The sequence below is a fragment of the Rhinolophus hipposideros genome (assembly GCF_964194185.1).
Source record: "Rhinolophus hipposideros genome assembly, chromosome: 4".
NCBI lineage: Eukaryota > Metazoa > Chordata > Mammalia > Chiroptera > Rhinolophidae > Rhinolophus > Rhinolophus hipposideros.
Genome location: NC_138050.1, coordinates 47808330 through 47835483, shown reverse-complemented (window position 1 = coordinate 47835483; position 27154 = coordinate 47808330). Strand labels below are relative to the sequence as shown.

Genomic DNA, 27154 nt, shown 5'->3' with positions numbered 1-27154 from the left:
CTATAAGTTTTTGATGATCTTTATTAAATTCAGGAAATTCTATTCCAGAATGCTGAAAATTTTGATCATGAATGGATGTTGAAATTCATTAAATGCTGTTTTCTGCATCTATTAAGACTATATTATTTTCTCATTTTGTCAGTTAATATAGTGAATTATGTTATTTGATTTTTAAATGTTAACACAATCTTGCTTGGAATAAAACTTTGTTATGATATAATTGATGTGTGTGTGTATATATATATGTATGTCTATATCTATATTGTGTTTCTGATTTGCTAAATTTTAAAGGATTCTTCTATCATGTTCATGACAAGTAATTGGTTTGCAATTTTATTTTCTTAGAGTCTGCCAGTTTTTTTAAATTATTATTATTAGTGTTACGCTGGCTTAGAAACAAGTGTGGAAGTGTTTCTTCCTCCTTTATGTGCTGAAAGAATGTATATAAGTAGATATCATGCAATCATTTCATGTTTGATAGAATTATCCAATGAAACCTACTGAGTCTACTGAATAGATGAATGGCTATCCTGATTTAGAATTGTTAGCTTCTCCTGATGAATTTCTCCCTGTATCACTGTAAAACATCCTCTTTATCTCTGGTAATATTTTTTTGTCTTGAAGTTTATTTTGTCTAATATTAATATAGGCACTTCCACTTATGCTTATTGTTTGCATAGTATGTCTTTTTCCATTCTTTTACTTTCAACCTATAAGTGTACAAAGTAGATCTCTTGAACATAGTATATATTTAGATTTTGCTTTTTATCCAGGCTGATAATTTCTGCCATTTAAATGTTTAATCCATTTTCATGTAATATAGTTATTGGTTTGGTTGAATTTACCTTTATCATTTTGCAATTTGCTTTCTATTTGTTCAATCTTTTTTCTATTTTTTCTGTTCCTCTTTTCATGACTTCTTCTGGGCTATTCAAATACTTTCTATTATCTTACTTTCTCTATAGACTTCTTAGTTTTATATGTGTGTATTTGTTTTTAGGAGATTATTGTATGTATCCTTAATTGACCACTGTCTATTTAAAATTAGTCTTTACCATTCCATATAAAATATAATGATCTTTCAACAGTATTGTTCTACTCCTATCCATTCTTGTGCTATTGTTATCATATATTTTACATGTACACATTATAAATAACATGATACAATGTTATAGTTTCACTTAAAATTGTTCATTGTCTTCAAATAAATTTAGAGGAATAAAAAATATAGATATTCACATATTAATCATTTATGGTGTTCTTCATTGTTTTTTCCTGTAGATCTGAGTTTACATCTGGTGTCATTTGCCTTCTACCTAAAGGACTTTATAAGTGTTTCTATAATATAGGTCTGCTAGAAAACTATTTTCTGAGTTTTTATTGAAAATGTTCTTATTCCATTTTCAATTTTGAAGGATGTTTTTGTTGGATATAGATTTCTGGGTTGGAAATTTTGTTCATTTAGTTTGTTTGTTTCTTTTACCACTTTTTATTCCTTGAAAATCCCTAGCCTATTTCTACTCCTGGATCTCTATGCTTGCTGTTTACTTTCCCTGGACAACTCCTTAGCTAGTTCTTGACATCACTGCTTAATTCTCATCCATTTGGTTTCATATCATACTTCTTAGAGAACTCTGTTAACCATGCTATCCAAAATCACCCTTCTTCCCTGTTTCTCTCTCATTATCCTGTTTACATCTTGTGACACTTTCACAATCTTTAATTATATTTTTATTTGTTTACTTGCTTCTTATCTTTCTACCTGACTAGCTCCATAAATATATATATTTTCTACCTGACTAGCTCCATAAATGTATATATTCTATCTGTTCCATTTTCACCTACATTCTTAGCATTCAGCAAAATACTTGGCATCATAACAGGCACAGTGATGTTTCTCTGATGTAAAATGGATACAAGTAAAGTTGCAGGCACATCTAGAGTTCAGCTTTGCTAGACTTGAAAAGAGACACTGGATAGTCACATACTGTTAAACACTTCAGGACCATCTGTTTTACATGCTATACTAGGGCACATAAATACAAAAGTGATGCATCTTTAAGAAGCTTTTCCAGACTCTCCGAGTTGGACACAATCTCCTCTTCTAGTTCCCATACCATTCTACTTCATGGTACTCTTTATGATCTACCTTATACTGTTGGTGTTTTTATACATATCTTTCCAACTAAACAGTCAGCACCTTGCAGGCAGGGACTGTAGTTCCTAATATATGCTGGCAATCCGCCAGAAAAAGCCATAGTGTCTGCAGAGGTTTAGGATATTTTTAATATGGTATTGCACTGAATATGAATTGAATAAGAAACTTAGCATTTTTGTTTAATAAGATTCTCTAGTTCGCTGAGGGAAAAGGAGCTGTATAATTCCAAAGTAATTAGGATTTTCACTGAGCATTAATAAAGCCCTAAGTTTCACCAAGGACACTGTGTCGTGTGTGGGGGAGGACTTCTCTGTCCCTTTTCTGCCTTCGTTCTTGTTTATATGCACTGACTTTCTAGTTTATGCTCCCTGTAGTTTGCCTCCCGATAAAGTGCCAGATATTTCCTGCCCACGCCTCTGTTTGGCTGCAGAGCATGAGAACTGTAATTGAAAGCAACAGATCGGAATATTTTTTAGACTAGTTGGTAATCTTAAAAATGCCCGTTTTTAAACATAAATATTTATTTCTGTTGCCAAACTGAACTTCAGTTTGTTACGAGGAGACTTTTGATTAGTCTGTAGTCTGAAGAGGACCCATATAAAAAGTAGTTAACCTTTATAATGACAAGATTCATAGAGAAATCTGGAGAAAGAAGGACTGAAGCGGGTTTTCACATTCTGATTCCATGCATAAAAGAGGAGCATGACTCAACCCTGGATAGGGATTCAAACAACTCATATGCTCGTTGTGATAATTTATAGCCTCTGCGTCTGGTGACTACAGTAATCTTTCCGAATCATGCACACCTGTGAAATGGAAAAATGATGTAAGCATAGCTCTTCTTTATGGAATAATATTTTTTTAAAGACCTAGTATTGTTTTGACAAATTCAAATTTCCAAAAGTCATATGAGACTATGGGACAATACTTTTTAAAGTGTATGTATATGTTGGGCATTGGGGTTACAAGTCTGAAACTTCTTGTAGATTCTCAGGCCCCGTCCAAAGCTTATAGAATCAGAATCTTCAGTAGCTGTGCCTGGAGAATCTGAATTTTAGCACCTTTACCAGTAGATGCGTCCACACTTGGAAGTTTGGGAGTCACTGCTTGAGAGAATAGAGAGCCGACAGTTGTCTATTTCATCTGTTAGACTATGCCTGGAAAGTTCTGAGTCGCTTTCGTTTCTTCCCAAGAAGACCCCAGAGATCTGTGGCTTCATTTTTTTTTGTTTGTTTGTTTTTCACAACTGAATTGACTCTTAAATGAACAATTAGGGAAGAGTGTCCAATTATGTGATTGAAACTACAACAACGAGTTAGTCCTTAAACTGGCCAACCCAGCTTATCATATGACTGTCAAATAGGCTTCTCTGAAACATGCATTGGGTCATAAGAATTTGCCAGTATCCAGGAAGTTCTGCTCTTTGTTACATTAGCAACACCAAAGTAATTCTGATGATACTGCAATGTTCAGTGTTTCATTGGATGTAATCAGAAGGTAACCATATTCCTGCCCTCCCCTGCCCTTTCAAGTCATTTGTGGGATTAATTTTTTTCTACCCCTGGGATAAAAACTGGGTACGTTTCATGAATTTTCTCTCACTTTTAAGCAATAAAGCGTTCATTCTTTACTCTCATTCCTATTTATACAAAGTTATATGTCATTAATTGATATATCTAAGATAGAAAAATATTTTTAAAACATCTTCAAACTTTATTAAAAGTTAGTTTTCTCCCTCTCTCAGCTCATTTCTCCTTGGGCTATTTGCTGTGGGAAAAGACAGGGTGGTGGGCTCCTCTGTTTTTCTCTGCCCGGGGCTTTTGCTTTTCTTCCTTTACCACAGCAGATTATCCCGGGTTCCCCCAGGGCTGAGGGATGCAGGGTATCAGATGAGAAAGGTAAGGCGGATAAAGGATTACTTGATAGGTACCTATACAAAGCGAGCATGGATGCTGCCTGACTTGGCTCGGCTTGCACACTGACTCTTCTTCCAATGGAAGGATTTCAAGGCTTTTGTAGGAAGTAGGCATTACTTGCTGTGAGCTAAATTTCTCCTCTGGGGTCACTTTAAGCCCCTAGATACCTGGATAAACACTTCTAGTATTGTTTTCCTGAGGTCTCATTGCCCCCAACACCAATATCTAAGACATCACCAAACCACCTTCTCTCATACATGTTAGATACATGGTCTATGAGACACTTTCACCTATCTTTTTCTCTGACAAGCCCTGAGAACACAGGCTGCATGCAATCCTGACACCTGTCTTACTTTGCCATCTGAATAGCTAACCAGCTACAGTCTCTAGCCCTTTGGATCTTGTAGCTGGTGTAAAGAGTCCAGTACACTGCTTCCCAAGTGCCAGCAGGTGCTACTCAAGCTCTCTAGGTAGCTCATTGAATTCTTTTCCCATAGGGTTTAGGTGAGATAGGACTTGCCCATCTCACATGGAGGAGGGTAAGTAAAATTCAGAGTACTATATCGCTCCCTTTAAGAAATTCTCTACCTATTTCTTTCTTCTGTCTCTTTTTTAGACTGGTGATAAATTATCAGCTCAGGGGTGGAAACTGGTTCTTGACCACTTTCTTTGGATGTCCTGAACCGGGGCTCTCATATCTCACTTTAGTAGTGTGGGTATTGTTAACGTCTATATCTTAAGACTTCAATTTAGGGCTTTGTTTGAGACATTGGGACATAAAGCGTTCCACTTTAACATCTCTTTAAAATCATAATAATAGCTAATTTGTTAATCACTTCTTATGTGTTAGAGACTCTTTTATACAGGCTTTATCTCATTCCATCCTCCCATAATCATATAAGGAAACAAAAATACAGAGAAGTCAAATAATTTGTATAAAGTCACCCACGTAGCAGGTGGCAAAATTCTTCCAACACTGTGCATTATTTTCTTTTTAGGAAAGTAAGAATGATTTTGTTCCTTAGAAAGAAAATACTGTGCATTCATCTGGGGGAAAAAAAGTGCTACAATTGTTTAATATCCTGACTTTTGCAATGGTAAGACATAGACTTTTGGAGCAAAATTATTAACAACAATCCTCACTTGCTAAGCATTTTGCTATATCTTATTCACTTAATTCTTACATTAACCTTGGTGTAGATGGCCTTGTCTTCATCTTATATATGAGGAAACTGAGGCTAGGAGGAAATTAGATGACTGACCCTAGATCACACAATCAGAAACAATTGGAGCCATGATTTTAATCCAAAGTTTCAGATCATGACTCTGAGTTTACTTTTCTTTCTATTCTGATGGGACACACTAGCAGAAGGAATACATTCCATTGTAGGTCTCTGAGCTGTGGTTAGTATTTAAAATTTGGTTAAAGCCGCTTGTAACGTGTTTGACTCTAGACGAGTCAATGTGACAAAGGAGTCAGGCTTCTACTAAACTTCTTGAAAGCAAAGAGCATCTTCCTCATCTTGGAGTCCCTAGTGCGTGATTCACACTTGATACTCTGTTAATGAATTAGTTAAATGAATGAACAAATGAATGAAAAACTTTCTTTTAAACTCTCTGGTGGAAAGTACAAGTAAGCTTTCAAGTGAATTAGATTAATATATTATCCTTCTCCTGGGTATTTACATTTTATAAGATGATCCTGGAAGAATTACCCAAATAAATGATGTCTAAAGTTGAATTTCTGATTCTCGATAAAGATGCAAGAGGAATTGAGACGAGTTTTTCTCTGGAGTCTCAAGTTTCATCGCAGATATCACAACAAACTATGTCTATATGCCTTGAGGAAAAAGTGGAATGTTTCTTTGTTTGGGTTACAAAATGACCCAAAACATTTTACCTCAAATAACATGTTCTAATGTCAGTCACCCATTAATGGAGCAGGCTGCTTCTGACATATTCACAGTCAGACTTCTGCCAATGGGTCTGGTCACTGGGCTCTGGAAGGAGGGACTGAAGTGTTGGTGGTGGGTAGACCAGATAACCTCTGAGATACTCTGTCCCTGAACTTCTGGAGATTCTAGGATTCATTCAGGTGGTTGATGACAGGATACAGCTAATCAGATCTGTCTGTTGTCCACAGGCCTGAGGCGCAATTACAGATGTACCATCTGCAGTGTCTCCCTAAACTCCATAGAACAGTACCATGCACACCTGAAAGGATCCAAACATCAGACCAAGTAGGTACTCTCATACTTTTACTCTTCAGTCCTTTTGTATGTGATTTTTAGCATGACGATTAAAACTAAACATTGTAATTATTTAAATCAATAGATGGAAACTGCATCTCTTTATCTCCAAAGTTCCTTTGATATTTATACTGCAGAAACCTCTAGAGTCCACGTAGCACTACATTTTTTGGCACAAATTATGACAGGTTATTTTTTATTCATTTTTCAAGGACAGTTCAGCACAATTTTATAAACTTAGGAAACTTTTAGATCTATACTAAGAGTTTTTTTAAAATAAACTGTGTTATCTCTACTTGGAGGGTGTGCCAGACCTCAGTGTTAGGTCAAATTCTATGAATGCCTTCTACCAACAAGATGAATATTGTTGATTAGAAAGTTAACAAATCTGCTGTATTAAATCAGTCATATATATAACTACTTCCAATTAAATGGAAGCTCATTTTATTATTTTTTCAAAAAATCCTTATGATTTTAAACCTGAAAAGGCTGATCAGGCATAATTTTACCTGTATCTATACTGCGCATCTTTTAAAGAATTAATAACATTAACATTTTTAAAGTAGCTGCTAGGGCTGCTGATAAAATCTAATAAAATAGGAAAAATAAGGAATATGTCAAAAATACATAATTTTCCTGAGTGTAATTGTTTTCGTTTCTCTCATATTCGTTATCAGAATCATTTAACAGATTGGACTGTACCAAGGCTTTATGAATAACAAATGATTTATTCAACAAACATTTATTGAGCGCCCACTATGTGTCAGACTCCGAGGTATGCACTGAGGGAGAAAAGATGAATTGACTCAAGCCTTCCTCTTGTGGGGCTGCCTGCCAGTCTGGGGAGGTAGCCTTAGAAACACATAGATTGTTCTCTAATGCCATGTGGACTCCCAGAGCTCTGAGTACCAGGGAGGGAGCAACCAGGGCAAGCTATATAGGGCCACAGATGCAGAGGCTGCCCAGAAAGATGAGATGACAGTCTGATTCCATTCCCCATCAGAGCTCCGGTGCCTAGCATAGCACTGCATGTATATTAAGGGCTTCATAAACATTTTTGATTGAATAAATGTATGATTTTAAAAAATAAGTAACAGTTTTCCAGGCAGGGATAGGAAGAAGGCACATTCCAGGCTAGCAAATTTATTTGCAAGGATATTTTAAAGACATAGGGTATAGAGAGTCTGGCTTCAGTAAGGAAATGTAAGCCTAGAGTTTGTTATTGACACTCAGTATTTTCATCGCATTGTGCTGTCTCATGAGTCAAAGCCACTTTCATGACTTGTTTTAATCTGATCCACCCCAGAATACTTTTATCAAGGTGATTCTTCAAAAAGGAGATTTCCTCTGATTTGTTTTGGAGTACGTAGAGCACTTGTATTGATTATTGGACAATGCTGTCACCCTCCCCCGCAAAATAGTCTATTCATCATCTCTCTAACTACTATGTTGTAAGAGGCAGCATATGCATTCTTGTTAACATGCATCAGATGTGCACACAGACACATTACAAGTAGTTGCAACAATAAATGATAATCTTTTAGGGGCATGTATTTATTGCTCTTAATAAATAGAAAAAGGTAGGCAATAGTGCCTTTAAGTGGCATGAGTCATGTAAACATGCATAACTAATGCAGACAGTATCTCCAGCTTCAGGAAAACCTCTGTCTCTCTATGTGTATGTATAAAACTTTATGTGTCAGAATCTATGCTGTGCATTTTCACATCTATTATCTCATTTAATTCCGGTAACTACCTCAACCCATTATTTTTTTAGGTTGGTGCAAAAGTAATTGTACAATTATTTTTAACCTTTTAACCCAAAATTACTTTTGCACCAACCTAATATATTAGAAAACTAAGGCTCAGAAAGACAAAGAAACTTATCCAACCTGGCCTTGCCGACAGAGCTGGGCAGAGCTGGGACTGAACCTAGTGTCTGACTCATGCTGTTACCACTTCCATTTCACTCCATTACACACACAAGCCTGGAATGGAGGCCTGCCAATAGAGAGTACTGTAATGAATTTTGAAAAAGAGGGCATCACTTCCCTGGTGGGATTTAATGAATATATGTGACTTCCCAAGGGTATGTCTCCTACTGTGCTGCCTTCTTCCCAATAAATAAGACAGTTCTTTTCTTCCTCAAAAGCACGGGTTGCTCTCCTTCTGAAGAGTGAAATGAGGAAAATGTGAAGAAAATAATTGTAATAGCTCTGTCCCACATGCCTGTTTCATCTGCCCTGATACCTAATTTGGATAGTGTGTGTGTGTGTGTGTGTGTGTGTGTGTGTGTGTGTGTGTGTGTCTTTGTTTATGGAATAGATTGCTCCATGATTCTATTTATAATATTATTGTCAGGTTTGTTATCAAATTTATGCTGGCCTCATTAAACAAGTTGAGAGGTGTTCCCTCTCTTTCTAATCCCTGAATGACATTGTGGTACACTACTGTTCTTTATTACTTAAATATTAGGAAGAACTCAATGATGTAGCCATCTGGCCTGGAGATTATACAGATTTAATTTCTTTAGTAGAGCACTATTCATATTTTCTATTTCTTCTTGTCTCAATTTTAATAGTTGTTTTTCAATGAATTTGCCCATTTTATCTCTACTTTTAAATGTATTAATATAAAGTTGTGCATGAGATCCCCTAATTTTATTTTTAATGTGTGTAGGATATTTTTCATTCCTGATATTGTTTATTTGTGTCTCTTCCTTTTTTTGTTGTTTTGATCACTTTGGTCAGAAGTGTATCAATCTTCATTAGCTTTTTTTAATGAACGAATGTTGGGGTTTGTTGATTTTTCTCTATATACCATTCTTTTCTATCACTAAAAAAATTATTTCCTTCTTTCTACTCCCTTTGGAATGAATTTGTATTTCCCCCCTAGTTCTTTAATATCAAAGTATAGGTTATTAATTTTTGCAATGTTTTTTTCTAATGTGTAAATTTGAGACTCTTAATGTGTCACAGCAGATTGTTTTAGTTATGTTCTGCCAGTTATTTATTTATTTATTTTTGCATCCCAGAAGTTTTAATATGTTGTATTCTCATTATTATTTATTTAAATTTATTTTCTAATTTTTACTATGATTTCTTCCTTTATTCATAGTTAATTTAGAAGTGTTTCGCTTGAAAATATTTGGATGATTTTTCTGTTTATATTTTTTTTGCAATTAAGTTGTGCCTGGATTCTACCGTGGTCAGAGAACATATGCTAAATGACTTCAACCCATAGAAATTTGAGTAGACTATCTCGTTGCCTGAGGCATATGGTCAATTTTGATAATATCCATGCTCACTTGAAAAGTATGTGTCTTTTTTATTAATTGGGTAAATGTTTCTATACATCAATTACATTTGATTTCTTAATCTTGTTCAAGTTTTTACGCCCTTACTGGATTTTGCCTGCTTCTCATTGCCGTGAAAAACAGGTAGTTAAAAACCTCCCGCTATAAGTATGGATTTGCCTATGTGACCTCTTAATTCTTTTTAAAAATGTATATTAAAAGTATATGCGTAGATGCTTACAAATTTAGGATGTTTTTATATATTTTTATTGAACTGGCACTTTTTTGTCACCTTTTGTCATCATGATATGTCTTTCTTGGTTACTAATATTTTCCTTAAAGTATACCAATATCAGCTACACAAACTCTTCAAAGCTTTAAAAAGTTTTTTTTTGCTGTGAGTTTTATCCAGCTTTATTTTGTTCTCACATGAAAAGTTAGTGTTATACCAATTATTCCATCAGAGCTGAAAATGGAAGTCAGCCAAATGGTTCTTAACTGTTTTCACCTGACCAATTAAAACAACATAAATAAGAAGGCATCAGCAATTTTCAAGGTCTTATATTTATATTTTTTTCCAATAATTTTTAGAAAAGTGTTGAGGTGAATAAAGATCATTAAACGATGTGGTAATAGCCCTGAATTTTGAATCAGGAGGTTTTATTTCTAGTACAACTTTACCACTGAGTGATCTCGGGTACTGACAAATCTGTAAGTCTCAGTTCCCTGATAGGTAAGTGATTAGTGATGACAAGAACATGACAAATGTGCATCCACTTTCCAGGCCTTTCTCATGATACTTGTACTCTTTCCTACTTATCCTGAATTCAGCCTTAACATTCTTAAAACAGGTCCCCAGTGAGCTTTTACCATTTTGTCGGAGCTAGCAATGTGCCCTCCAAATTATGTCCACGCAGAACCGCAGAACATTACCTTATTTGTAAATAGGATCTCTGTATATGTAAACAGTTACGAATCTTGAGATGAAATCATTCTCGATTTAAGGTTGGCCCTAAATCCAATGTCTGCTGTCTTTATGAGAGAAAGGAAAGGGAGATTTGATGACACAGAGAAGAAGTCCATGTGAAAACATAGGCAGAGGTTGGGGTTGTGTTTCCACAAGCCAAGAAACACCAGAACCCAGCAGGGCCTGGAAGACAAAAGGAAGGATTCTCCTCTACAGCTTTTGAAAGGAGGAAGCGTGCCCTGCTGACACTTTGATTTCTGACTTCTGTTCTTTAGAACTGTGAGAAGATGAATTTCTGGTGTGTGTGCGTGTGTGTGTTTAAGCCACCCAGTTTGTGGTACCTTTTTAAGGGCAGCCCTAGGAAAGTAATACAATGCGAAACCTACTTGCCTTATTCCACAAGTATCCCTTCAGTCACATTTTGCTGGGCAACTTCTTGCTGTGCCCATCCCAGTAAGGACAGGGGTGCTGCTGTAGATAATGATGGAGAAGATGGTGATGATGGTAATGATACTACGACTGATGACTGGAGTGGAACTCCTGTGCCACTAGAGTAAAGCCACACGTTGAAATGCTTTGAAAGTGTTATATCTCATATGAGCATCATCCTTGTAATAGATCAGATGTTCGTGTCTCCATTTTGTAGGTTGGAAAATTGAGTCTCAGAGAAGTTAAGTGACTTGTCCAAGGCCCCCAAAAGAATTGGTTAGCAGAGCCAAGAGTAGAAGTCAGGTTATTGACCATCTTACTATTAGTGTTTAATAATACTTAAATAATAATATTATGATACTGCTCTTTACTAGTAGCAATGAGGATTGTTTCTTTTTCTTTTTTCTTTTTTTGGAAAATGTCATAAACAGTAAAATGGCAGTCAAATTTTGCTCCATTCCTAAACATCAAGAGAAATATTGAGTAGCTAATGAGATTAAAGGTTTAGAAATGCAAATGATCGTGACATATACAGCAATTGCTTATTAGTAGATTTTTCAGGATTTCCAGGGGATCTAGTCTGTCAATTAATACAAATGATCAAAATGAAATTTAAAGGCAGATGAGTACATGCCAGGGACTAATGAACAATTTCCCCATAATATACTTAAATTTGACTTCAAGCCTTAGGACAGTATATTACCTAGACATAAAGGATATAAAAGTTGTCATTACTTACTTTGATACTTCAGTTGGTCGAAAATGCGACACAAGTGTCTAACAGAATAAATCAGACTGATGAAAACTTAGCAGCAATTTCTACACTTGCTATAATATTTCCTTTGAAGACAAGCCTTAAATGGTGATAGCCATTGATTTTCTGTAATTTTTCCCAATGAGGTGAATCTTCCAGACAAAGCTTTTATGTTATTCAGTTTCCCATTATATTCATTTATTTGTGAAGTGATTGAGTGGATGTTTAGGCTAATTTTCAGAGCTTTAATATATTTGCTTTAAATATCTTGGAATTCAGTTCCTACATTCAGGATAGTCGTTAGTTATCTGTGGGGTGCACAATAATAAATAAGATAGTTTTTCAAGGTATGTGAACAATTAAGGACCTTCTACACTTGTGATAAATAAAAGTTGCTTGAAACCCCAAGAAGACGTCTCTTTGAAAACGAGCATGGCTAAAAATGCAGATATTCTTTGTGGAATTTTCAATGTGGTTTATTGGCCTTAACCAAGAATTTTAATAACTACGGGGGCTGGGCTTGTGATATGGTGCTATCTTTTTCATAAGAAAATTTTCTGAAAAGTATAAAATATGTATCATCAGTAAAGTTCTGAGATGAGCAGGACATAAGACAGTATTGAAAATAGAACTGTCCTTTCCCAAAGAGCTTGAAGTTATTTCCCTTCAGCTGATAATCATTTGTAAGCTGCTTGGGAAGGCTTGGAATGAAGAGCAAAATCTAGAACCCACGGCCACTGCTTTGCTTGTCATATTTTATGATTCTGGCTGTGCAAAATAGCTCTTCCAGGAAGAGGAGCTTATGGAGTGTCACCAGATCTTTGTAGCTCACTGTGAATAGGGTGCCTGATGCAGCGCAAGGATGATGTGGCATGGCCTGAATGTTCTCCTGTTAGCCCTGTTTTTAATAGACAAACATTCGAATCCACTATTGTCAAGAGCCCTCCCTTGTCTGAGAAAGGCCTCTGATGAAACAGAGTCCAACTTCTCAAATGGAAGAGACAGTAGCCTATAGAGAGAAGAATTCCAGGGAAGCCAGGAAAAACACAAAAACAAACAAAGACCCTACTATATATCCCTCTATACTGAGGGTGCCGAAAACAGAGTACACATGACTTGTACTCATCTTTTGTTATCTCTATATATTGAATGTTACAATTTTAATACAGTTTTTCCTTTCTTAAAATGTGTATACATTTTTTTGGCACCCTTTGTATATAAAACACAAACGCACAGGCAATTTTGACAGCTCTATGTTTTCAAAGTCTCACTTGCATGATTTTGCTATATATGCCATACCAAGAGATACATTATAATTACAGTATGTGAATAAATTGGGACTTTTGCAGGCTTGAAAAGAACTAAATAGGGAGCACTTGCATTCTTTCATATTACTTTTAGAATTCCCGATGACACCTAATATTCCTTAGCTTACTCATTTCCTATCCCCCTCCTTCTTGAGGAACTTGTAATCATTATTGCATTATTTTATCTTGCTTGAAATTTGCGTGAGTCATGGCTATCTCCAGAGTGGTTCCAAGCTGATGATTTAATGCCCCAGATTTTACTTTGGACCCCATTGAAACCTCTCATGTTCTTTGTCATGCTGCTTCAGATAGTCCTCCAGTACCAATCACCAACCTGACTTGGTTTTGAAAAGTGCATCAAGAAAGAAAGAAAAGAACTGGAAGGAGGGTGGTGGAGCCCAACAAACTTGGCTGGGAGGCAGACAGCCAGAGTCCCTTTTAACAACTTTAAACAATTATTTGAAATTGGTTTATTGAGATGCATTTTACATACAATACAATGCATAGATTTGATGTATAGAGTGTGATGGCTTTGATACTTTATACACCATGTAACTACCGGCCCAATCAAGATATAGAACATGTTCATAACCCTCAAACATTCTCTTGGGCCCCTTTTCAGCCAGCAGCCTACTCCAGCCAAATACTTTTTGATGTCTGTCACCATAGCTTGGTTTTTGCCTGCACTAGAACTTAACACAATAATGTAGTATGCTTTCTTCTCTTCCTGGCTTCTTTTGTTCAACATAATGTTTTTGAGATTCATTCACATTGTTACACGTATCAGTAGTTCTTTCTTTCCCTGTGTGGCTTTGAACAAATCATGTTCCCTCACTGAGTTTCAATGTCTTCATTTGAAACATTAGCGGGTTGAAATATAGAGTAGTCAAGATCTCTATCAATTCTAACATTCTCTTATTTTATGACTTTGAGGTTTAGCTTCTTTAACTTTTGAATATTTTTCAACTGGCAGAAGATTGGCTGTAAAATAATTCTTCTTTAGTGTTTACTTCTCTACTGCTGGGTGACCCAGAGCTGACCAACCCTTTAAGAGTTAAGTTCTGTGAGAGGAAAGGGATCCTAGAGGCTAGTTCATTCTGTTCTTAAACAAAAGGCTGGGGCTTTCCAAATGCTGATCACTTGGGGCAAAAGGGGTGGCACTGGTTGTATAAGGAGAACGGGGAGAAAAAAGCTTATTTGAGCTTTATTCCATGCTATGAATACAGATCACACATTCTGGTGGCTTCTCAGGCAAACAGGGACAAAGTAAGAGGAAGTCGAAAGGACACACCTTGGCCTCTTGCCTGAACAGTCCACGCTTCTGGACTTGCTCTCATTCTGGGTCTTCTGTAAGTTACTGTAACCACTTCTCACATATTTCACCAAAGTTAATTAGAAATTAGAGTATGTTTATTTGTAAACTATATTTAGCAGCCATCAACTTTTATTCCAACCAAACTTTTGTAAAATATTGAATTTGGCCAGCATTTTTCTAATCTCTTAAAAGTTATCATGAAACATAGGATGCCAGGAAATGCAATGAAATAAATGAAGGAGCACACTTCATATACATAGATTTTGTTGGGAAAGTAGGGGGAGGAGGGCAAATGGGAATGAAAATATGCCCCTGGTTGTGTTACTGAGTCCAGCTCTGTATCCCCTCTCTTTGGGGTGCAGGAGAAGATTGAGTACATCCATTTTGAAGCTGGGAATTTCATAGTGTGGATGGGGTAATAGTGTGAATGATTGGATAAATCATCCCCTCACCCCAATTAATTCAATGCCACAATCAAAATCTATTGAGCACCTACTATGTAGGACATTAAAATGGGCCTTGGGGATAATGGTAGGGGATACAGAGATAGTTATTACCTCTCAACAAGTTTATAATCTAGTTGAGGAGATAGAACACATACTCAAATTAAAATCAACATAGGATATGGTAAATATAAGGGTACAAAATGCTGCTGGAATTCACATGAAGAAGAAATTGCATCTGGCTGGGTACCATCAAAGGTTATTGTGGACTGAGTACAGTAATGTGGTTTCAGCAAAGTGATTTGGGAATGAGACAATCAGAGTTCTATCCGGGTTCTATCTTCTACTAAATATGCGACCTTGAGCATGTTACTTAAAATCTCTTTTTGGCTTAGTTTTCATGTTAGTAAAGTATAACAGATTATACAAATGCTTACTAAAACTGACTGTGCTGAGGATTGAGTTTTGAGAACAACAAAAATACTAAGACAGTACATGGCATGAAGTGTTAGTTATATTATCACTCAGTATTAATGAAATTACCTTTGAAATGGGCCTTGAGGAATGGGAGATGAGTGTTGAGGTAATGCTCAGTACTTCGTCTCTCCCAAGTACTTCTATAAGATTGTCCCAGAATCCTTCATAGCAAACTTTAGTTTATTGCCCCGAGGTGTGGCTTCTGGACTCTCACAAACAAACTCAGTTCTTCTCAGGGTTTAGACCCCACACTGACCTTAACCAGACAATGGGATGTTAAAAGTAATTAAAGACAGGCCTTCAAGGACTATCCTCATCCTGGGTTTCTTGTGGTCTTATGCCTTCAGCCTGTTCCAAGTCCTCATTGTATACAATAGTTTCAAGCTTGATATTCAATTTTGCAATAGCAGAGCAAACACTTTCTGAATGTTCCCAATTACATGTGGTCTTTATACCCCGATTCCTACCCAGGCTTCCTAGTTTATCCAGCTGTCTGATTACCTGTTGCATTTTGTCAGTCATCACGTGTTAGCACATTATTCTCCAAAGACCCTGGATTATAAACCTTGAAAATAAATAAAATGAATTGAATTGTGCTCCTGGTTGAACTTGCTAAAATCATCCTCCCAATATTTTTGGGGATGACCTGGATAGAGCTTCTTTACCACTCTGATTATATGGAGCTCATATTTCTTCCCGATTTGAATTTTTCACTTTATCATTTTTAAAAAATACATGTATCCTTTCTACTCAGGTATCTATATGCTTCTTCTCATACTAGATTCTGATTAATTTCAATATTAACTGATTAAATCCAACTTTGAGTCACAACATTTGATAAATCTCTGTCTTTGATTGGAAGGATTTTCTCAAAAAAACAAATGTTCTCCATATATAGACACCTCTTTAAATGTTAACTACTGTTATTTCAATTATAACTTAATGACAAACCTTTTGAAGATTTTGGGTTTTTTTTTCTTTGAGTTAGTATTATCTAGACCATTCTATATTGTGTTCTGACTTGCCAGATACAAGCAGAATCTGGACCTCAGTCAGAATATAAATGTATATAAACATCATTATAGTCACATATATCTGTCACTCTGAATAGTCCTTAACAGCAAATAGGAATTGTGTGTTTTTGATAACTCTCAGGGTCACAGAAAAATCTCAGTCTATTTCATGCTGAGTAGTCAAATACAAATCGAAATCTACAAAGCTAGCTTTCAGAAATGTGGGTGATATTTCAAGCTCAGGACACAATTTGTTCAAAGTTCTACCCACAGCCTCTGATGCTTTTATACTCTCCAGAGATATAGCTGTCTTTTCTCTTCCTTATTTAAGTGCCCTTTCTTCTAAAGACACCTAACACGATGACATGTGCACTTTACTCTTTTGGATTTCTAAAACTGTCACCACCGAACTTATTTCTGTTTTAACACAAAGGTCTTATAATAGCTTTAAATAGATGAGTTTCAGACCTGTGATTTTATTTCCTTGGTAATGGATAAAGTTCAAATAATAGATTCAGTTTTATATCTTTCCAGTGTTAAATAAGATAAACTTATTTATGGCTAAGATTTTCTTGGGCAGACAACTTACTCAATTAGAATCTATTGCCCTTGAGTCTCTGTGTGAGAAAGAACACTTCAAAGTCTCTGTTGCAGGCGGGTTTCACTGGGCGTTCTGAAGTTTCTCATTTTAAATCCAGCTTTAGGTTTAGTATAATTCCTACTCAGGGCAAGTGAGTATGGGAAGCTTCAGATTTCTCAGCAGCCTCCATACTGAGAAGGCTTGAAAGCCAACTGCAAGCCAACTAGATAGGTTTCTATTTCTTAGTCTTAGAAGCTGATGTCATAATTGTGTTATTCCATATTATGTAAGAGTCTTGAAGGTAAAAATGTGCTGCCCATGGAAAAGAGAGACTAGGTCGAAATGTAACCCGAGAGATTCACAGCAGCCAGGAAATTTAGTGGCCAACATCTGTTGTTCCCCTTCTAAAAGTAATGGGAAAGGAGTCAGGCTCTCACATACCAGTATGTCAGGAAAACATCAGTGCAAGTAAAAGGTTTATTACTGCTTTTCAATATATGTATGCATTGGAGAGGCCTCTTCCATTTCAAAGCTAACTCTTAAGAAACTCAGTATCAAGTAACTAATTAACCAGCCTTCTAAACCATGCAAGTGATATTTCTATAGTTAGTCTAGAGAGTTTATTTCTGTGAATGGAATTTGGTCCACTTATCATCTGGAGGTTTTGTTGTATAGGCAGTCATAAAAGCTTTGCCTTTTAAGACCTTACTCAAAGGAAACTGCTTTATTCACTCAAAACTTTATATGTTCTGGATTTTCTTAAAGAGTACTTATTACTTATATATGATGATTATAATATTGTAACACTTGATAGGAAATTTCACTGCTATTAAGTGAGGGAAGAAACCAGGAATGAAAATTGCATTAAGAATAAGTGACATTTTGATCAAAGAATGAAGATTAGAAATGTTTATCTGTCCAACTTCTGTTGAAAATCACTCTAATTAGACTCTCTTCATGCTTATGACACTTTTTCTGGTGTATGGTTGTAGGAATTGATAGCAAATGATTTGTTCCGTAAGATAGTGCACAGATAAAAGTAAAACTCAGTCTGATAGTCATAAAAAGAATGGCTTTATTGTGTTCTAAAGCAATTTTTTCTTTTTTTTTACTATCCATGCAGGTAATTTTTCTTTTAACCTCGAAGTAGGGTTATTTATGGATCTTTTGATTAAAATATCTCATCCTGTGCCCACACTGGATGTTCAACAACAGTCTTTCCTTTCCCCACTGTTTAATTAGGGTTGAGGCCAACACAGGATTTCAATGACTAAAGACCACGAAAGTAGTGAATATCATTCCAAAATGTTCCTTGCTAATTGTGAGTAATTTCTCCATTTCCATAAAAGGATGTGACAGACTGTAACGGTGGCCTTATGTTGCAATTTTAGGAAATTACTTTCTTCTCTCAAAGTGATATCCTTCCCCTACATACACCTGCAAGCTAATTGTCAAAATTTTTTGCTTTCAGTTTTATATCTCACATATGAGTGAAATCATATGGTTCTTGACTTTTTCTGTCTGACTTATTTCACTTAACATGATATTCTCAAGATCCATCCATGTTGTCATAAATATCAATATTTCATCTTTTCTTATGGTTGAGTAGTATTCTATTATATATATGTACCAAATCTTCTTTTTCCTGTCAACCATCAAAAGACACTTAGGTATTTTCCATGTCTTGGCCACTGTGAATAATGCTGCAGTGAGCATAAGGTATGTATATCTTTACGAATAAATGTTTTCAAATTTTTCAGGTAGATTTTTCAGAAGAGGGATTGCTAGGTCATATGGTAGCTCTATTCCAAATAAGACAAACAAACAACAAAAAACTCATAGACACAGACAGCAGTATGGTGATTATCAGAGGGAAAGGGGGTTGGGGAGAGGTAGAAGAGGGTAAATGGGGTCATTATATGGTGACAGAAAAAGACTCGACTTTGGGTGGTGAACACACAATGCAATATGCAGATGATGTATTATAGAATTGTACACTTGAAACCTACATAATCTTATTAACCAATGTGGCCCCTATAAATTTAATAAATTTTAAAATTAAAAAAAGTAATTTTCTTTCACAGATCTAAAATTCACTTTTGTCTACTTTCCCATAGAAATCCCAGGGGTAACTGCACAATGGGATGTGTAAATGAAAAATAGCAGAATCTTACCTGTGAGAGGTTTAGAAGGGAAGCCTTGAGATAGAAATATAAAGGGCATCATTAAATGGGATAGAGAAGGCAGAAAGGGGAGGTTGGGACTGGCAAGGTCAAGCTTAAAAGAAATAACACCCTCTTCTATATACTCTGGACATATAAAAAGAGAAGTGCGAAATATAAAACTCAGTAAGTTAAGTATTTTTTTCTACCCAAAAATATTTCTCAACTCCCTTACTATTGTAGTTTCGTCCACTATGAGTTATTTGGCTTCTTTATCTTAGTGCTCATTAAGCAATGATTTCAAACATTTTCTAACAACTGTAGATGTACTGACTTCATGACTCACCCATTTTTGATCCTTTTGGAGGACAGGAATAAGTAGCTTCATTATGATTTTTATCCAGAGAAAGGTTGTTAGATAGCAGATGTGTGGCCTCTGAGAGTCTGGGGAGCCTGGGATGAGAAAATAGAGAGGACTCCTCCTCCCTCAGCCACTGGGCTGAAGGTCAATGGCTGTCCCTGTGGGGGGCCTGACCATGGGGAGCAAAAGAGGAGACTGAAGCCCCCACTTCTGCTTCCCAGGCCCCCACTATCCCAGTTTCTGACTGGTTTTCAGAGTCAAGATACACTTAATCTTTAAAGATAGAGCCTCTATAATCTGATAAGTCATATATTTATCATCTGGCCTCATATATATTGGTTCAATTAGAGAGTTGGAGGTGGAGAGAGATACATTATCAAATCATGCAGAACTATGCAGGGGAAAAAAATTCTTAAGGCAGAGTTCCAAGTAAAATTTAAAATCTAGTTCAGAACATTGCTTTTTCTTTTAGATTTTTCACTTTAAAATTATTTCTCCTACTAGTAGTGCTCAAAGAAAAAGATGAGTTATGCCTGTTACCTTTGGATTTAGACAGCAGATGGAGTTACGATTTCCTGGCGTGTTCCTCCTTATGTAGACCCCAATACTTGAGAATAATTCAGTTCCATTTTGTATCTAGCTAAAATCCAGATATTGCAAGGACATAGGACCACCCAGTAGTGTGAGTCCTACCTTCAAGAAGCCTAGAGTTTAACTGAGGAGACTAAATTAAGAGATGCAATAGAACATTTAAATGCTAATATATGCAAATGATTCTACATAACATGCAAAAAATTGAGAGAAGGGAGAGATTAGTGCAGATATGAATAATGAGAGAAATGTGCTTGGGTGAGATGAACCTTGGCTGGGGAACAAGAATGAGTTCAGTTTGGAGTGGGCTAAGTTTAAGGGGTTAAGGAACATTCAGGTGGAGGTGCCAGTGGGCATTTAAGTCTATGGAGCTGAGATTCGGAAAATAGATGATGGATGGAGATGAGATTCAGGATTCATGAGCTCATGGGAAATTATTGAAGTCAGTGAGATGGGAATAGATAAGATCATTCAAGGAAAGCATATAGGGAAGAACAGGGATAATACATGTTCATGCACGTGTGCACATGTGCACACACGCAGGATGACAAAGGAAGAGAAGTCAGAACTTTTTCTCATAATGGCACCATTTTATATTTCTTTTCTAAGGAGAAGGAGGGCAGGAAAGATTGTGCTTCAGAAGCTTAGGAATAAAAGCATTTCAAGAAGGAAGGTTCAGAACAGAGTAACTAAATACCATAAAGAGTCCAGTAGGAAGGGGACTGAAAAATCTAGAGGGTTTGTTGGTTAGAAGATGATGGTCGATTTTGGCCAGGAGAGTTTTGCTGAAGTTTTGAGACCATGATGACCACAAAGGCTAGCATAAGAACAAAGTGAGGGAGTTTCTTTACCAGTGTTCTCCCTGGATGAGGGAGAGTGCCCTACAGCCCACAGATAACAGCAATGAGAAGAGCAGGGTGAGATGTAAGGCATGCAGAGTGGAAAGGGGTTTTTAGCAAGAGAACTCAAAATTAAACAGCAGAAACTTCTTTTAAAATAAATATATGAAATTTCATAAAAATAAAACTCTACAAACTTGAGTGCCACCCACCCAGTGAACTTCTTCCCTGCCCCCTGATGTTTTCTAGACCTCTGAGGAACCCTTTGATAATCGTTGCTAATAGGACAAGAGGGGAAAGAGTCAAAAGTTCCCGTCTTTCTCCAGTGTGGGGAGATGGAGAGAATACTGATAGAGACTGGCAGGGATGTTAGCAAGTTGAGTTTTAAACACATTGCTTTTGAAGTAATGGCATTTTAGCCAAGTACCATTGGATGTCCAGTAGGTAGTTGGAAACAGGCCTCGAATGCAGATAAATGTCATGGCTTAAAATGGAGATTTTTGAGCCAGCTAGACAGGTGAAAGTTAAAGCCTGGAGACTAGATGTAGTCTCCAAGTAGAGAAAGGGGCAGAGAGAAAAAGCAGCACCTTGGGCTTTTGACTCTGCCAGAAAACCACTAGTCTCTCTCTCTCTCTCTCTCTCTCTCTCTCTCTCTCTCTCTCTGTCTCTCTGTCTCTCTCTTTCTCTCTCTCTGATTTGTAACAGAGATTTGACCTTAGGTACTTATGGGTGCCGGTCAAGCACTTTCTAAAAACTGTTGTCTTTGCGTCTGATGCTGGCTCTTGAAGGATGCGGGACAGGCCATTGGAAAGGCAAATGGATATAAAGCAGGGAAGATCAAGGACAAGCTCAAATTCATGAGTGTGAGCTGGAAACTGTGACAATGACTGACCCATATTAGCGCTAACGACCTCTGGTGCTTACCTATGTGTATAAGGCACAAAAGTGCTGACCTTCCAAGTGTAAAAAGACAAAACCAGAAAGAGATAGGGAAGACAATTCTAGGAAACACTGTTCCGCCTAGCCATATTAGCACGCTACAGAACTACCACAGTACAATAATAAAGCTAAATAACAATATAAAACGTGATAGCTAAATGACAAATGAAAGGCTAAAGTATTAACTGCTGAGTCATTTTTTTGTCTCTCTTTGAAAAGTTAAATAAATCAAAAATAGAGTGACTTCAAAGGTTTCCAATTTTCTCAGGAAGATGAACTTGTTTTATTAATGAATGGCATTCTGAATCTCTTTGCTTTAGGTACATATAAAAAATTATAAATGAAAGACCATTTCTTTTTTTAACTAAACCATATGCCTTTAATGAAAATATTCTAGATTCGCATGTGTGAGATAATTATTATCAAACCAGGAATGAATTATATCCAGAGTATTAAAGAATTAAAATAAGACCTGGAAAATACATGATTTTATCTGCATACTAAGATTAATTTGAGGGGAGAGATAAAACTTATTTTCTCATTGATGAACAAAAAAGAAAAGAAAAAGAAATTCTGCTGGTGCTATAGCTTAGGGATTTATTGCAGAGCTGTCATGGAAAATGGCCCATTTGTGATCGGAAGTATTATTATTTATATAATTTGTTCAAGACAACAAGCTATAATAAAATGTCCAATTTCCCCTGGTGAAATTGTGTATTTTACTTTATATATATATATATATATATATATATTTAAAGTGTGAAAGGATTATTATGGAGGAACATTCCAAAGAAAATAGCTTAGCCACTTTGTGAATGGGTGGAGCTGAAAACTAACTGCATGACACAAATGTAGGCAGTGGCAGGAAGCCATCTCCTGAAGCTGGCACCAGGACTAGGTTAGTTGAAGAGTGGGACAAACCTCAGGGAACAAAAATGTGTAAAACTTACAACCAACATCAAGTGCTGGCTCAGACCCAACACTTCTTCCACAATATCTACCTGGGGATGATTGTCACAAAAGCTTGGTCAAAAAAGGGCCATGTAAGGATCATTCTATTAGCACACTTTCCAGAAGATATCTAATCTAAACTATATGAGGCATGATCACACAATACGATAATTGTTTACATTTTTTAAAAAAGTTATTACAGTAAAAGACACATTGCCATTAAGCCCCCTCAAAGTATGCCCCCTCACTTTGAACACACTTAACCCATCATTTTCGTCACTTTCTGAAGCAGTTTTGGAAGTCCTCTTTCGTGAGTGTCTTTGTTTGTGCTGTTGTGGCTGCCTCGATGTCCTGAATCATTTTGACTTTGGGGAAGAGCCAGAAGTTGCACCGTGCCAGATCCGGTAAATAAGGTGGATGAGGACATACCATAATGTTTTTATTTGACAGAAATTGCCATATACCAGAAGCGATGTATGACATGGAGCATTGTCATGATGGAGGATGATTTATGGCACAGTTTAAAACACATCTTCTCTTAACCATAGCTCACACCCAACTGACTGCACCAAACAAGTTGAAACTTGTCACACATTGTGACACACAACAAGTAGCACACATGCTGCTCCCTGTATTGAAGATCCCTGCCTTTCCATTGGATGGCACTCGGCAGCAGCATTCACCACAGTTTTTGATCACACCTCATATACATACACACACACACACACACACATACACACACACATACACACACACACACACGAAGTTCAGACAATTAAGTTTGCAAACTTTCTACCATGTGTACACACACACATTATTTATATATTTATATATTTATATATATCCATATCTATGCGCAAATCCAACACTGATCTTTCCCCTGGAACTCCATACTCTCTATTCAGATGTCCCACAGTCATCTCTAATTTAACATTGCTAAAAATAGAACATTTGATTTCCCTCCAAGGCCTTCTGCCTCCTTCTCCCCTAGTCTCTTATATCTTTAAACAACAATTATCATTTATTCAGTTGTTCAAGGCAAAAGTCTAGAAGTTAACCTTGATTCCTTCCCTTCCCTCCTTTTCCTCATCTAATCTATCAGCAGGTACTGCAACTGCCTCTGTATATCTCAAATCTGTCCTCATCTCTCTGTCTCCAACCACTGGCACCCGAGTCCAAGTCTCTGGTCTCTATCTTTTATGGACTCCTGGCAACAGCCTCCTCACTTGCACATTTGTCTTTCTAGAAGCCATCCCTCACATAGCAGCTGGAACGAGCTTTTAAAAATGTAGGCCAGATTTTATTCTCCTCCACTAAAAATCCTCCCAGAGCTTTTCGTTGTTCTCAGAAGAGAATCCAAACTCCCTATGCTGGCTTCCAGAGGTCCGTGAGATCTGACCTCTACCAACCTCTCTGGGTCAGCTTAGAATAATCTCACCCTGCCCACTGTGCTCCAGGAATACTGACTGGCCTTTCCTCCGATTTTCAAAGAGCCAAATATATTTCTGCCTTAACTTTTGTTTCTTACATTACTTGGAATCTCTTCCTGATGTGTTTTTCTACCAATTCTCACATGACTAACTCTTTTTTGTCAACCAACACTCAGCTTCAGCGTCTCCTAGGTATTATTTGTCACATCACCCTATTCTAATTCTCTACCTAGCACTTATTTCCCTCTGATATTTCTGTCTATCTGTCTGCTTATCTGTCTCTATCTATCTATCTATGTATGCTTTTACAAATAGAATAAAAGTCCCGAAGAGGCAGAGATTTTCTGGGTCTTGCTCACTGCTGTATCTCGTACCTAGAAGGGGCCACCACACCAAAGGCGTGCAATCATTGCTTTCTAATATTAAAGACAGTCGAAGATAGATAATTTTAATCTAAGGTGGGAAATTCCATGTCAGTGGAAAGCAATGTGTGCTATGAAAGTACAAAAGAGGGACAACCAACTTAGCCTATGAGAAGAGGCTGGTGGGACTTGATTTGAATTATTGATGAGTAAATGTACAGGAAAAGTAAGGAGGTTGGTCTAGGAACCACCATGAGTAAAAGCTAATTTATATCTTTAAAAAAGAATCTGAAGTATACAAAGAGAAAGGCCTGAGACATTAGCAGGAGTTGAGATTGAGAGAGAGAGAGAGAGAGAGAGAGAGAGAGAGAGAGAGAGAGAGAGAGAGAGAGAAACTTACCCCGTATACAGTGGAGTCATATTGAAGTGATTTTAGAACTATTACTCTGGTAGCAGATTGGAAAAGTCTAGGAATAGAGGTAACAATTAAGAAATTATTACGGTAATTCAGGCAAGATTTAGGAATGATCTCACCTATATCATGCCAACTTATAGCTGCAGGAATTTTAGGGACAGAAATACTAAGATTGAATGATAGTGACTTTAATATACATATATATAATACCTATAATACATCCACCCTTAAGTGGCACACGTGATCATTGGCAATTTTTCTTGCTATTTTTCCTCACTCTCAAGAGTCCTCATCTGAAAATTGATATTAACAAGAGCTATGCCATTGGATATGATGGTTAAATGAAATAAAGTATGTAAAATATCTGGTGTACTTCCAGGCAGAGAATGAATAATCAGTAAATGTGTATTTCGTTTATCTCTCCTATTAACTAACACAGCCACTGGCTTGGAAATGTAGAAAGTATAATATAAAAGAAATTATGTTAAATTGAAATTCAAGGGTCTTGAATTCCCAATTTTCGTACCATCTAGATCATTATCTATGAAACTTCAGGCAATTCGCTTTATATCATCTATAAAAAAGAGAATAATAATTTTCCTACTTCCCCAATGGGATTGTTGTGAGAATCAATTGGTGTCAGGCATGAAGTGCTACATAAATGTAGGGTGCCATTATTATTTTGGTCCTCAAAGCTACCTGTGGCCAAGACAAACATCCTGTCCTGGACATTTTTTTTAGCATAAATATATCACCTATTACTTGTAAGTAACTTCGAAACCTCGGAATGCCCATGTTTCTTCTGTATTAACTATCTCTTGCTGTCTAACAAATTATCTCAAAACTGAATAGCTTAAAACAACAAATATTTGCTCTTTGATAGTTTCTGTGAATCAGGAATGATGCCGGGACATAGTCTGGGGCTGCCGTCATCCAAAGGCTTGCCTGGGACTAAGGATGTGCTTTCAAGATGCTGCACTTACATGGCTATTGGCGGGAGGCTGCTTTCTGTTCCTCACCACACGGCTCTCTGTGCACGAGATGGCAGCTAACTTCTTCTAGACTGATAAATCCAAGAGAAAGAACAAGGAGGAAGTAACAATCCCTTGTGTGGCCAAGTCTCCAAAGTCACACACCACTAATTCTACTTTTTTTCTATTTGTAAGAAGCAAGTCAAGTCCAGCCACACTAAAGGGGCAGTGGGATAGAGACTAGGCTCCTCCTCTTAAAGGGAGAGGTGTGAAAGGATTTGTGGACATATTTGAAAGTTACCACATTTCTCTATAGTCAAAGTCAAGGAGTAGACATCTGCAGAGTGTGTGGCTGCCTGCGCTGGAGATACACTTAGTGCGGGGAGACTGACCTTCCTTCTACAGGACCAAACCTGCTTGCCCAAGTCCTCCCAATAGAGTTTTATGTATGTTTATTTCTATGTCCTAATACACTGTCTTCTTAAAAATATAACATCCTTTGTGAGACAAAACAGTGCCTAGAAACAAGTTGGGGGTTCCATAAATATTAGTTCAGTTTATTAAAAGATTCCAAAATGCAAATAGTTTTTCAGATCCTTTCCAGGGGACAGGTTTTAGTAAATTAAAAATGGAGGAGAGGATGTGAGGAACATTGTTGGAAGAAGAAGGTAAAGTGGGAAAGGGCCAGAGGATTAGCCACTCTGCACAGCTTTACAACTGCACGTGATTATGGATGGCTAGACTGTGAGGCCTGACGGTGGAATCACTTCTGAAAAATGGCAGTAACAGCAGCAGTTTGATTGGGGTCAAGATGAGTTGAGGAGTGGAAACTACATTGGGGAAATTTCTCAGACCCTGCAAAAGAAGAGCTCTCCTCAAATATGGAGTAGGGAATACAACCTGAAAGAATGAGTGGGCTCAATGAGAGTAAGAAAGGGTTATGAGAAACGTTTCCAAGTAGATTTTAATTTTGGAGAAATACCAAGTTATAAATTCATCTCAGACATTTAAAATGCATTAGATGCTACTACAGCCCAGGCTGTCGATTCAGCCAGTATTTATTGAGCAGCAATTGTGTGTCAGCCGCTGTTCTCATGGCATGTACATTTATTATCTCATTCAGTCCTCACAAACACTATATGGGAAGTTCTATTATTATTCTCTTTTAACAGGAGGTCCCTTCTCTGGGAGGCTATGTTCCTTGCTCAAAGTCGCACAGTTTTTTTAGCA

The 27154-nt window shown here is 36.8% G+C and overlaps 1 protein-coding gene across 3 annotated transcripts in view; it reads left to right on the top strand.

The window, feature by feature from the left end:
- The window catches only part of ZMAT4 (zinc finger matrin-type 4), a gene marked incomplete at its 3' end in the record, with an annotated part of 331176 nt that overhangs the window by 286274 nt on the left and 17748 nt on the right, over positions 1 to 27154 (top strand). For 2 of the 3 annotated variants that reach the window (XM_081045862.1, XM_081045864.1), the window contains one exon: positions 6218 to 6314. In XM_081045862.1, coding sequence (XP_080901988.1) covers positions 6218 to 6314 — 97 coding nt within the window. Of the gene's footprint in view, positions 1 to 6217; positions 6319 to 27154 lie in introns of those variants that run through there. The other variant, XM_081045863.1, reaches the window with a different exon arrangement.